Source organism: Capricornis sumatraensis, chromosome 8 (assembly GCF_032405125.1).
Source record: "Capricornis sumatraensis isolate serow.1 chromosome 8, serow.2, whole genome shotgun sequence".
Lineage (NCBI taxonomy): Eukaryota > Metazoa > Chordata > Mammalia > Artiodactyla > Bovidae > Capricornis > Capricornis sumatraensis.
In genome coordinates this window covers 7,214,470-7,227,626 of record NC_091076.1, presented here as the reverse complement: position 1 = coordinate 7,227,626, position 13,157 = coordinate 7,214,470, and the positions used below count along the sequence as shown (strand labels likewise).

General features: G+C 56.5%; 1 protein-coding gene across 1 annotated transcript; it reads right to left on the bottom strand.

The window, feature by feature from the left end:
* Positions 1 to 2,476: 2,476 nt before the first annotated feature.
* Positions 2,477 to 11,079, bottom strand: RELA (RELA proto-oncogene, NF-kB subunit). Its single transcript, XM_068976602.1, has 11 exons — positions 10,970 to 11,079; positions 10,361 to 10,387; positions 10,109 to 10,260; positions 9,817 to 9,965; positions 8,842 to 8,933; positions 8,336 to 8,467; positions 7,360 to 7,464; positions 6,936 to 7,148; positions 4,759 to 4,839; positions 4,597 to 4,671; positions 2,477 to 3,830 (listed from the first exon to the last, which is right to left on the bottom strand). Exons 1-11 carry the CDS (start codon positions 10,974 to 10,976, stop codon positions 3,196 to 3,198), a joined length of 1,668 nt encoding a protein of 555 aa, XP_068832703.1. The 5' UTR covers positions 10,977 to 11,079; the 3' UTR covers positions 2,477 to 3,195.
* Positions 11,080 to 13,157: the final 2,078 nt, after the last annotated feature.

Here is a 13,157-nt window from a genome sequence, read left to right as displayed (position 1 = left end):
CATGCCTTGTCCAGTCCTGCTGAGACCCAGGCCACCGACTTAGGCTTTGGCAGTATGAGCCAAGCTCTGAGAAAGCGGGTCAGGGGATCAGGAGGAGGTAATGTGAGTTGCAGAGGTTCACTGTCCTGTTCACGAGATAGAGAAATCAAGGGTATCCTGGGTAGGACCAGTTAGCTGGGGGCCTACTGGACTGGAATTGGCTTTTGCAGGGACAATGGCACCCCACTCCAGTACTCTTGCCTGGAAAATCCCATGGACGGAGGAGCCTGGTAGGCTGCAGTCCATGGGGTCACTAAGAGTCGTACACGACTGAGCGACTTCACTTTCACTTTTCACTTTCACACATTGGAGAAGGAAATGGCAACCCACTCCAGTGTTCTTGCCTGGAGAATCCCAGAGACGGGGGAGCCTGGTGGGCTGCTGTCTCTGGGGTTGCACAGAGTAGGACACGACTGAAGCGACTTAGCAGCAGCAGCAGCAGGGGTCAAGGAGGCTGGAGCTGAATCAGAAAGGGCTGTGAATGGGAGCACTGGGGTTCCCAGCACTGGGTCCCAGGTCTCACCTGGTGGACTGTAGTGAGGAGCCCTCACAGGCAGGGTGGAAGGCTCTGGTTACTCTCTGGCTGTGAGTCTGCAGAAAAAGGGTCTGGTGATGTGGTGGGTAGATGTCCAAAGGGAAGGTGATGAGATTTGGGTGTAAGAGCCCTACAGGGAAGGTATGGCCAGGGAGGCGGCTGTAGTTGCAGCCCCAGTGGGCAAGGTGGTCGCTTAAACTAAGGGATGGCCGTGGAGGTGGGGATAATGGGGCACATCTGCCAGGACCAAGTGAGGAAGTGAACTCCAGTTGCTAGGGAGACGGTGCAGAATCCACGGTGGTGGCCAGGTTTCTGACTGGAGCCCTGGAGGCTGGTAAGGCCATGACTGAGGGGAAGGGGCAGGCCAGGGATGACTAGGGTCCCTTGGAACACCGAGATTTTGAAAGACCTGAGGGATGTCAGGGTGAGATGTCCAGAGGGCGGGCGCACAGGAGAGATAAGTCAGAGCTGGAGACAAAGATTTGGGGCTGGTGAGCCATGGTCATGATGAGGTCACTCAGGGAGTGTGGGAAGGGCTTTCGGGGGAGAGCAGGAGGTCACTTCAGGACATTGGGGAAGCCGACAAGAGCGAGGCACAGCCTGAGGTGGAGGACCCGAACTCACTAATTCCCTCCGGGCCTCAGGTTGACGACACTGCGGGCAGTTTCGGCCATCAGTTTCCTCCGGCGGGGAGTCTTCCCACCCCGCCAGGTCCTTCCCGGCGCTCGCCCTGGCCCTGCCCGCAGCGCAGCAGCTGCAAACCTCACCTCCGCACGCACTCCCGCCGGGGTCCTGACCCGGCCACGGCTCTTGGGTCCCGCCCCTCGGGCGTAAGTACCGCTCGGCCAGGCCCCAGGGTGGCCCACCTGCTTCAGACCCCGCCCCCCGAAAGAAACGCCGCAGCGCAGCGCGAGTCGCTAGATGCTCTCCGGTTCCCCAACATTCCGCCGCCAGCTGGCATCTTTTCTCGTAGACGCCATCGGAACCTGCACCCTGGGCCTCCTGTGTTCCCAGGGGACTCGCTAGATTTGCAGCAACGTCTCACTGATACCTGAGTGCCTTCACCCTCCCGCAACCCTGCGACGCCATCGGCCTCAGGATGGGCTTTTCCCGAAGCGCACTGCCTGGCCGCCCCGTTGTAGAAAGCTATCTGTGCGCTTGCGCACTCGGGAAGGCAGGCCCTCGCTATTTAGGGCCGGTGGCTGACTCTGCTTTACTGCGCGTGCGTCGGGACAAAACGGAAGTATGTCTGCCTCTAGCCCGTGGGCCGTGGCTTGGTTTTTGTTCAGGACTCGTGGGACGTGCGTGGTGTTGGAGGGGAGGCGGCTTCGGATTTAAGATTTCCTTGGTCCTCCCAGGGCAGGGTATTAAAGGACAGACCTTTACCTGGCACCTCCCTTCCCAACCACTTAAGAGATGAAACCCAAACCTCTTAGCCGAGCCTCTTCATCTTTTACAGACTGGCCCATCGAATCTTTCCAACATCGTCTCCTACCCCGCTTACCTATAAATGCTGGCTAGCCCCTCTGCTGATGTATAGACCTGAAGCTAAGCTAGTGTGGCCTTTGTGAAGCCCTTCCTGAAAATGCTCCATCCCCACGACTCCTGGGTCCAACCGGGCTCTCGCTAGACTAGGACTTCCCCTCGCCCCCCATAGCCGCCTGCTTTCATTCACTGGCTGGTAGCTAGGAGTGTCCACGGATGTCCGTGGACTGCAAGCTCCCCAGTGGCAATGTATTCCTCCAGCAAATGTGTGCCTCCAACTCTGTATCACCAACATCCAGCCTGAAATGACCAGCAAAGAGTGTGCTCAAAAAAGACAAATCTCTAGCCAGCATGGTAACAAATTTATTAGTTCAGAGTAGAAAAAGCAATAGTCTATAAATGCTTTGATTCTTCAGTAAAAACTGAGCCTCTTGACTGGAGAGCAGCCAGCCTGCTCTCCCCGACTCTGAACAGCTCGTCCTACCATTAAGGCACTTGAGAAAAGGAGGAACAGAGCAGTCTCAAAGAGAACCTCCCTGGATCTTGGAGAAGGCCAATACTGCCCCACCAGTCCCCTTCAACCACAGCCCAGCAAGGGAAGAGCTGGCAGAGACCTCCGCGGGTGGGGAAAGCCAGGCCCTCAAAGGCTGGTAGTTAGGCACAAAGAATGCCGCACCAGAGAGGGGCGCCTAACAGGGGCATTATTTTGCCTCAAGGTATAAATGAATCTATGATTTGAGGAAGACACTTGTAATAAGGCTTTGTGGCCTCCAAGGCCATAGCTCCAGCCTGCCCATCTCTCTAGGAGAGTCCTAGAAGCTGGAGAGTGGGGTTGGAGGACCCCAGAATTTTCTGTAGAGCCTGGAGCCGAACATCAGGATAAGGGATGGAAGAGTCTGAGTCTTCCCAGCTCTCCCCTTTCCAGAGAAGTTAATGCTTCTGCTTAAGCACCTCCAAAAAGAGAGAGAGATACTGCCAATAAAAGAATAAAATGCACCCCCCCTCCCCAGGAAGACATCACCCAAAGAAGCTGGGGGCAACTGGAGCACACCCTCCCAGAATCCGTAAGTGCGTGCTTTGGGAGGGCTTCAATCCCTTGCTAACCCACTGCTCTGGGCAGGGCGGGTATCACCCCTTTAGGAGCTGATCTGACTCAGAAGGGCTGAGAAGTCCACGTCCGCGATGGAGGAAAAGTCTTCATCCCCCGAGAGGAGGCCATTGGTGAGCCCAGGGGGCCCCAGGGGAGTGGGAGCTGGGTCAGGGGGCCTCTGGGACCCTGTCACCAGGCGAGTTATAGCCTCAGGGTACTCCATCAGCATGGGCTCAGCTGTGTGGGGGCCCATGGGTACACCCTGGTTCAGCAACTGCTGAAACTCAGAGTTGTCGACAGATGCCAGGTCTGTGAACACGGTAGGGTCAGTGTTGTTGCCAAGCAGAGCCCCCAGGTCTTCATCGGTATCAAACTGCAGCTGCAGCAGGGCCTCTGTCAGTGTCCCTTCCCCGGTCTGGTTGGTCTTGGGGGCAGGCGGGGTCACAGCCTGAGCCAGGCCTGGGGCTAGGGCCTGGGCCAGGGTTGATGCCATGCCTGGGGCTGGGGCTGGGGCTGGGGCTGGGACCGGGGCCAGGACTGGGGTCTGGGTCAGGACCGGGGTGGGGGCTGGTGCCAAGGCCGAGGTCTGGCTTGGGATCTGCCCAGAAGGAAAGACCATGGGGGAAAACTCCTCAAAGTTGATGGTGCTGAGAGATGGCGTAAAGGAATAGGGCTGGGGAGCTGGAGAAGAGAAACAGAGAGGCAGGGGTCAGAGAAAGCCTCGGAGACGCCCCCCCCCCCCCCCCAGCTTCTGCACCCCAGCCGCTGCCTCGAATGCTGAGGCTCACCCCTTCCCTGTGGCATCACTGCCGGCACCCTACTCCCTCCTCTTACCCAATCTGGCCTCCCCTGTAGGGCCCAGTTCCAGGCTCCCCTCCGTGGAGCCCTGCCTGTCTACCCCAGCCCACAAAGCTCTCACAGCCTTTAGAGGAAAGGATGCTTTCAGAGCGGGCACAACCTTGTGCCCGAGCAGCCGGCAGGGAGCAGCGCCTCTTCCTCCTTCTCTGAGACACACAGCAGCACATACATTACAGGTTACTGTTTTGCTACTTCAGAGGTGACTGTTTGGTTGCCCCACTTCATTGGAGAACTGAGAGCAGAGACTGCATTTTTGAAACTTCTGCATCTCAAGGCATCCAATGTGGGTTTAACCGACACCACGTGGGTTCTCATCCCCAGGGGGGTGCTGGTTCCTGGGACACACTTCCCAAGCCTCTGATTCCCCATGTCTGTAAGGGGCCCGGGAATCGGCATCTTCACCGCTTCCCAGCTGGCTCTGATTTTAGGCCACGAAGGCTCAGGCCCTGAGAAACAGGAGCCCAACAGCGAGCAGATTTCAGACACCTGCTGGTGAGACTGCTCGACTCTCTCCAAGAGGTTTGGAAACCATGGATCGAACAGATTTGAGCCTACAGTTCCAGTGTGACGACCTTAAGGAAATCCTCACCTGGCTTGGGGATGGAGGCTGAGCCGCGGTTAGGCACAGCGATGCGCCGGGTTGGAGGCCGGGGGTCGGTGGGTCCTGTGGGGTGAAGGCTGGGTCAGTTCTTGGTGTCTAGGGTCCCCTCCCTGCCCACTGCTCTCTGATTCTCCCGCCGCCCCCTCTTACCATTGAAAGGGCTCTTTTTCATGATGCTCTTGAAGGTCTCGTATGTCCTTTTGCGCTTCTCCTCAATCCGGTGACGATCATCTGGGAAAGTAACGGAGGGAAGTGGGTCCTGCTTGTACCAGTGGACCCCCAAAGTTCCCAAAGGACTCTCAGGAGGTAGGCGAGAAGACAAACTTTTTTCTAAGAACCTTTCTCTAAACCTCACCCAGTGAGAACAGCTGCACGACTGTGACACTCCACAAAGGTAAGAATGCCGTGACTTTTTGAGAAGACCTCCATTAGCTGAATCTGCCCTCCAAAGGCCACACAGGTGACCCCAAGTCAGGAGCCAGGAGCCGTCGCAGGGTCCCACCTCAGGCTTCTCTCACTTGCACCGCTGACATCCCTGCTCCCGTCCAGCCCTGACCAGGCCTGGTGCTGCGCGCTCTGCTTTCTGGAGCAGCCCGAGCATGACAGGCTGGCTTAAGACTTCAACAGACTCTTAACCTTCTCTCTGATCGTTTCTTGAGTTTAGTCTGGAGCTTTCCGAACTCTCTAACTACTGCAGCACTTGGAGAAGCCCAAAGCACTTGACGTCAAGAGCCCAAAGCCAACCTCACCGTCTCACCTCAAACACCTGATCCTGGTTCCCTCCCCTTCGGTGTTCCCGCCCTACCTCTTTTGCCCTGTTCCCAAACCTTGGACACATCCTCAGCAGCTTCCTCTTTCTCACTCCCCACCATTCACCCTCTAGACACACGTTCACCAAGCATCTGCGTGCCAGACTCCTTTAGAGCCACTGGAGGTATGGCCCTGAGTAAGCAGACAAGGTTCCTGTTCCCCAACGCTGTGACATCCAAGGGACAGAGGGGCACTGACACAAGTGATAGGAGCTGAGGAGACCAGGGCAAGTAACAGCGCCAGAGGTAAGGTCGAGGGGTCCAGGGAAGCACCGGTGTGAGCCCACCGTGTGAAGATCTGGGGGCCAAGCGTTTCGAGCAGAGGCAACAGCTAAAGCACAGGTCCCCAGGAGGACACAAAGGGCCCGTGGGCTCAGGGTCTCGGAGGAGGCGGCAGTGGGTGAGACGGTCTTGTGCGTTCTGTCTGTGAGGTTCACACAGCACCTTCTCTCCCGGAACGACCGGAACATCTTCCGAAACCTCCCCACCCCGTGTCCCCCCTCTCAGATGCTCTGCACGCTGCTTCCAGACCTGCTCACATCACTTCTCTGTTCAGAAACCTTTGGTGGCTCCCGAGGCCTTAGGATGTGACCCCAGATGAACGCAAGTCCAGCCTTCAAGGCCCTTCTGCCGGAGCCTGCTCACTACCCGACAACGTCAACTCCTGCCACAAAGCTGTCCCCAAACGTGCTGTGCCCGTTCCCTGCCCTTCTGCTCCACCCGCCTAGAGAATGCGCTTCTGGGTCTTTCTCCAACCTAAATGCTACCTCCTCCACGCAGCCGGTTCCAGTTCCCACAGTATTCTGCACACACCTCGCTGCTTCACGCGTCATTCTGTGACACAGGCTGCTGTTTTGCATGTGTGCCTTCCTCATGTGACCGAGCTCCCAAAGGGCAGGGAACGTGTCTCATCCATCTTTGGATTGACGATACCTGGCGCAGAGCCTGGTGCCAAGTGGACACTCAGTCCTCATCTGGTGGGATGAACTGATGGCCGTTTCAGGCCTTGTTTTCCAGACTGTTAAACAGGTCCCAGGGCAGGACACACTTTCAGGCTGGATGACAGGCTTCAGATAAAGGATCACTTTAGCTGTTCCTATTTGAGCAGATGCCCGAAAGCCCTGACCACGGCATGGCTGTGTGGTGGTGATAAGTATAGATACACTGTGGCAACAGGTCCCAGAAGCCAGATGGCCTGGGTTCAAATGAGGTCTGGGTCTATAACTCACTAGCTATGTGACCTCAGGCAAGTTAGATGCTATCTCCCACCTCAAAAGGTTCATGAGAGAATAAAATCAGGTAATTCACTGATATGCCTGGAATAGGGCCACACATGTCACAAGAGCTCAGTAAGTCTTGGGCATCACTATTAAATGAGGTGAGAAGAAGAATCTGATTACTATGGAAATCTGCCCAACCCCAGCTTCTGACCTTCACCTACAGCTGTGGCATCCAGCCTGGCCTCACTCCCACCGGCTGGAGCCCACAGCCCTGCTGCTGCCCTGCCCAGCTGGGTACCTGTGTCTGGCAAGTACTGGAATTCCATGGGCTCGCTGAGCTCCCGATCAGAAGGCCGCCGCAGCTGCATGGAGACACGCACAGGGGCCTGCAGGCTGGGGTCCGCATAGGGCGGCGTCCGGAACACGATGGCCACTTGCCGGTGCACGTCAGCTTGTGAAAAAGAGCCTCGGGCCTCCCAGCCTGGTCCCGTGAAATACACCTCGATATCCTCTGCAGGAGACAGGGCGGCCGTGTGGGTGCTCAGCTCCCCCAGCCCGCCGCCCCCTGCAATTGCCGATACTTGTCTCTAGAGATGCATGGCCCTGCTGTCCCCAAAGAGTTGGGGACAGTGCTTAAACCAGCTCCTTAACACTTAGTGTGTCTGCTCAGCCTCGCCCCTCGCCTCCTGCTCCTGGTTCCAGCCCTCCTTCTGGCTGTGTACCTTTCTGCACCTTGTCACACAGCAGGAAGATCTCGTCCCCGCCGAGGCAGCTCCCAGAGTTCCGATTTACCCGGCAGATCTTGAGCTCGGCGGTGTTGGGGGCGCCTGAAGGTGTGGGAATAAGGAAGGAAGCCCTGAACCACCGGCGGTCTCCCGGGCTGACCTGCAGGAAAAGGCTCCTGCCCACCCCAGGGTCAAGGTTGTCTAGAGTTTGCTGACTACACCTCTGCAGCCAAGATTCAACCATTCCCATTGGCTCCTCACACCAACCAATTCAGCAACTCTTTATCTACCGGCACCTACTCCATGCCCAGCTCTGCTCTAGGCCTGAAGAACATAACCACGCACAAAAGGTAAACATCTCTGCCATCATGAAGCATACAGTCCTACGAGAACCAAAGCGATCACAACTGCTGTTTCTCCCCCTGACCCAGGCAGTATTCAAGACCCATTCATACATGCCTTGGCAATGAATCCTTCCCTCCTGAGCCCCCCACCCCCACACACACTGGTTCATCCTGGTTTTCTGGCCTTGGGGCTCCAAAGCCTTTTTATTTTCACGTATCCTACTGGCTACTTTAAAACTGCAGTTGACCAATGTCAGCCCAATCCATCTGTAAACTTCCTGTGAGCTTTCCTCACTGAATTCTTAGTTTCTAACATTATCTCATTCCTGGAAGTTCATTTCCTGGAGTCATCAGTACAGTTCTGGGCACACCACCCTCTCGTCATGGGCTGGAAATGCCTATCTCCCATCTGACTCCCTGCCAGCCTGGACGCTGCACCTCAAGGGCAGCTCTGCGTCTCCTCTGCCTCGTCTTTTTGGTCAGCACAGCGCTGGGCACAGAGGGGATGACTGATACATTGGGTGACTGGACAAAGTCAGAGCGACTCTTGCAGGTCACCCCTCCCCACCTCTCCTTTCCTCCTCACAGGCCCACCCCTCTCCCCTTCCTGCAGCTCCCTGACCACTCACGGTTGTCAAAGATGGGATGAGAGAGGACAGGCGCCAGGCGGAGGGGCCTGCCTGCCGGGTCCCGCACTGTCACCTGGAAGCAGAGCCGCACGGCATTCAGGTCGTAGTCCCCACGCTGCTCTTCAATGGGAACTGTCAGAAAAACCGATGGTCAGGAGAGCCTGGGCCGGGGATGGGGCTGGGGCTGGGGCGGAGCGGGGTGTGTGGGTAGCTCTGGGCTGGGAGGGCTGTTGGAAGGTGTGTGAAATAGCACGAGTCCTAGAGGAGGGCGGTGGGAACGTTCTAGACCCATCACTGACTCCACCTGTGACCCTGAATGTCCTGTCCCCTACGCCCCCGCTCTCAGTCTGTTTCTCCAATGGTAAAATGTACTGAACGGGTGTATGTACTGAACAGGCACCGCATCTTGGCCGGTGAGGGACACGTGAGGGGAAGGTGGCCTCAGAAGGGTACAGCAGCTGGAGGTGCTCCAGGCAGGCCCAAGCCTCCACCGTGGCCGCCCTCACCTTGGAAGGGGTTGTTGTTGGTCTGGATGCGCTGGCTGATGGCCTGCTCCAAGTCCCGCTTCTTTACACACTGGATCCCCAGGTTCTGAAAGCTGAGGCCCCCCCAGGCATAAGCTCCACTGTCTCCAGCAGAGCCTGGGCCCTCCTGCCTTACCCACTCTGCCCCTTATCCCCCCCCACTCACCAGGTAATCATTCTATTCTTAACCCCCTTGAATGCCACCCCACCCAACTGTGCCACACTGAAAGCCACTCCTTACTTTGGCTGACAAGGCCCTGTGCCCTGCCGCCTGGCCCCAGCCACAGTCCCTGCCAGCTCCCTACCCTCTGCCCCAGGGCTTTCTTTTACTGTCTCCAAAGACATGACACGCATTCGTATTTCAAAGCCTTTTGCACCTGTTCATTCTGCTGGGCATGTTCCCTCCGTGCTTCTCTACTTTCTCACATTTAGGTCTTACTTTCGAGAAGCCTTTCTGACCTCCCAGCCCAAAGGAGTGGGACCAGCTCCTTCACCCCCTGCCACCTCAGGCTAGTCTTCCAACCTATTACTGCTTCATTTTCATCACTGAAATGGTGACTTTCTAACAGTTCAGTTATTTGTACATTTATTTATGGTCTGCCTCTGTCAACCAGTACATAAGCTTCAGGGGAGACCGTTGGTTCAATGGCTTTCATTCTGACTACAAGAGATGTGACACTCCAGCCCCAGGGGTTAGGGGTTCAGGGGTGATTAGGGACCCACACCTTTGCCACAGAGCTCACAGGGAGCTCCTCCTATCAACTGGAGAGAGGAGACACACAGACAATTTCAAAACAAAAGAATCAGCTTGCAAAGCTGGAGAGGGAGCAAGCAGTGAGGAATTCTGCCCTCTGTCCAGAAACGATTAACATTGTAACAGCAATATAACTGCCTGCTTTTCCGATTCCCATCTCATCACCACCTTCTTCCACCCCCTGCCACCCCTAAGGAGCTCACCTGTGGATGCAGCGGTCTGGGCAGAGCTCAGCCTCATAGAAGCCATCCCGGCAGTCTTTCCCCACTAGCTCGTGAGGGTGAGGCCGGTGAGGAGGGTCCTTGGTGACCAGCGAGATGCGGACTGTCCCTGGCCCCGTGTAGCCATTGATCTGTCCAAAGTACAGAGAGCACCCTAGAGGGCTGGAATTCCAGACCCAACTCCCAGACACAGATTTCGGGATGGGGGGGTGGGGGCTGAAAGCAAGTCCCAGCCCTGTTGACTCTGGGTCCCCCGCCCTGGGGCTCTGCTGACCTTGATAGTGGGGTGGGTCTTGGTGGTGTCTGTGCTCCTCTCGCCAGGGATGCTGCCGGCTGAGCGGCCCTCGCACTTGTAGCGGAAGCGCATGCCCCGCTGCTTGGGCTGCTCGATGATCTCCACATAGGGGCCAGAGGCCTGCACAGGCTCTGCAGGGGACACGCGGGCCAGGCCCATCAGCCGCTGACCCCATCGCCCCTGACCCTGGGGAGCTCCTCCCGACCCACTGAGAGAGGATGGGCCACTTACCTTCGGAGAAGATGATGGGGAAGAAGTCTGAAAGGAGAGGGAGACAAGGGTCAGCAGGAGCCCACATCCTGTCCTCATCAGGGAAGGCCTGCTTCCCGGAGGTGAGGAGAGGGAGCCAGGCTCCTTCTCGGGGACACTCAGTCAGGGCCTGCTACCTGGAACCTTCAGGGAAACTTGGGGCGTGGGTAAGGGAGCCAGAAGCACCCTTTTCCTGAGGGAAACCAGAGATGGCCGCCTCCCTCCACCAGGGGAAACTGTGTCACGGCCTTTTCTGTTTTAAGTTACACTAAGGGAGGGCACTCCCCCATCCCGAGAGGAAACTGAGTCAGATACATTCTCCCCTAACAAGGAAACTAAGGTGGAACTGCCCAAGCCCCACTCCCGGGTCCCGGGGGGAAACTGAGTTAACGCTCCCCCCAACACCCCACACCCAGGGGGAAACTGAGTCAAAACCCTCGATGCCCGCCCCGCCCCGCGCCACCATCCGGCCGGCCGCTCCCTGCGCAGCGCCCATCGGCGAACGAAGGGTCGGAAGGCGGTGAGGGGCCTCCCGCCGCGGTCCCCGCGGCCCCAGCGCCGCCACCCCGCGGGGTCAGGGGGCGCCCTCACCGTCCATGGCCGGGGTCCCGGGGGCGGGGCCGGGGTCGCAGCTGGGCCCGCGGCGCGCGCTACTGTCGAGCCATTCGCCAGAGGCGGAAATGCGCCGCGCGCGCCCGCCGTCGCGTCACTGCCGGGAATCCGACCGCGCCTGCGCGATGCGTCTCCGTCGCCCTCGTCGCCGCTGCGGGTGCCGCCGCCACCGGGAGAGGTTCAGGGGCGAACGCGCGCCGCGCGGAGGATGGGCAGGCCGCGTGCAGGGTGGACAGGCTGCTTGTGCCGGCGACCCGGAGCTAGTGCGCGCCGCGCGGGGCACAGACAGGCAGCTCGCCTGGAGGCCGCTCCCGGGGCTGGCGGAGCAGCTCGGCTCGCTCCCGAGTCTGAGCCCCGCCTGGAGGGCGGGGCCTCCGATTACTCACTCTGTTTTTAGGGGATTTCGGGGGCCACCTCCCGCCGATCGGAGGAGTTTGGTGATGTCACCCCGAGCCGGTCTGGAGCCAAGCTAGGGCTGCCGGGCTTCGACCGCCCGCCCCGCGCAGGGAAAGGCTCCGGCCTGCTTCGCCCGCAAAGGCCAGGTGGCTCAACTCTTCACGGTTTCCTAGTCAGTAAGAGTGCTTCTTGATGGTTATTGCCGCATAAGCACTTTTTAATTTCCTGTCCACCCCAGTCTGGATGCAACGAGGAAAAAGAGAAGTGGCCTGGACCTCTCCACCTGGCACTACTCGGACCGTGGCCTTCTCGGAGCCTGCTGCACGTTAGCGTGATCAGAGGCTCCGCGCCGCGTCCGCTCGCGCAGTACCCGCAGGCTCGTCGGTTTAAGATCTTCCACACTGCCGACCCTCGGGGCCAGTGGGTGGAGAGGGGTAGTCACCCGGGGGTAAATCTCTGGAGCTTGTCTCTGCAACCTGACACCTCTGTTCCGTTTGAACTCCCTTACCCGCCCCTCCTCCCCACGCCTGCCTCCCATGGCTTCCTGCTGGGGTCCAAGAGTTTCCCAAAGAATTTCCACTAATTAACCGTCCTGTGACTCCTCGCCGAGGGTATCGTCCCCCAAGGTTTAACCCCGTACAAGCAAGTACGAACGGGTTGGGGGTCGGGCTGGAGCACACACCGCCCCCGAGAGGATTTTTCATCCCACAGTGAGGATGCTCCACGGCTGGCGGCAGTCTTCCCCAGATGCAGGAAGGGTTTTTATTTTCTCTAAGTTCGTTCTAAATTAGGGAATCGTGTGGGAATTGGAAAAGATTGGAAATTCTGACTTGCTTTCCCAGGCTCAAAAAAAACAGGAAGAGAAAAGTGAAAACAGTTACCACCCCTCCCACTCATTTCGGTTTCTCCTGTGGCTGCCCCGGATTAGAAACGGCACCTTACTTTTTCTGAGGAGGCAGTCTTCAGGAAGACAGAGTGGATTAATTATAATCTTTGATTAACGACACACAATCATCATTGATGCTAGCATGGTCCTCCTTTTAAAATTTAGATATGAATACCTTTCAGATTAATACGAGTTCCAGTGCACCCACTGCAAAACTCAAGAGGCTGGATGGAAAAGCCATCAGAACTTGTATCTACCCACCTGCTCCTCATTTGTTCATCCCCTCCTTATCCCAGTGTCTAGGGTGCCATCATCCACAATTCTGTATTTGTTGTTACTTGAATTTTTCTAAAAAATTTTAAGAAAAAAATTATATATACATGATGTTTTTGCTTAGTTTTGAACTGTAAGAGAATATGGTATTATTTGTTGTCCTTCGTTATTTACATTTTTCACTTAACACATTACTAATATTCATCTGTTTCATAGTTCATTCAATTTTTTACTACTGTGTACTATTCTCCAAACATATCACAGTTTTTCATTTATTCTTCCTGAGGGTGGCCGGTTTCTAGTTTGTTGCTATTATAAACAATGTTGTTCAGAACATTCCTGTGAATGTCTCCTGTTACATACATCCAGGATTTTTCTTGGGTGTATATCTAAATGTGATTATTAAGGTATAGAATTTCTGTTTATCAGTTTTCCAAATAATGCCTTGGTTCTTTAACATCCTCCAAAGTTAATTAACAAGCATTTTAAAAATATCTTAACGCATGCATGGATTTAAACGTTTTTCATGTGTTTTGGGGATTCCACGTGTTTCAGTGGTAAAGAATTTGCCTGCTAATGTAGGAAATGCGAGTTTGATCCCTGGGTCGGGAG

Coding starts and splice junctions, on each gene's coding strand:
- RELA (XM_068976602.1), bottom strand. Junction 9,966..10,108: donor AGACCCACCCCACTATCAAG/GTCAGCAGAGCC, acceptor TACTTTGGACAG/ATCAATGGCTACACGGGGCC. Junction 7,465..8,335: donor TCATCCCATCTTTGACAACC/GTGAGTGGTCAG, acceptor CCACACCTTCAG/GCGCCCCCAACACCGCCGAG.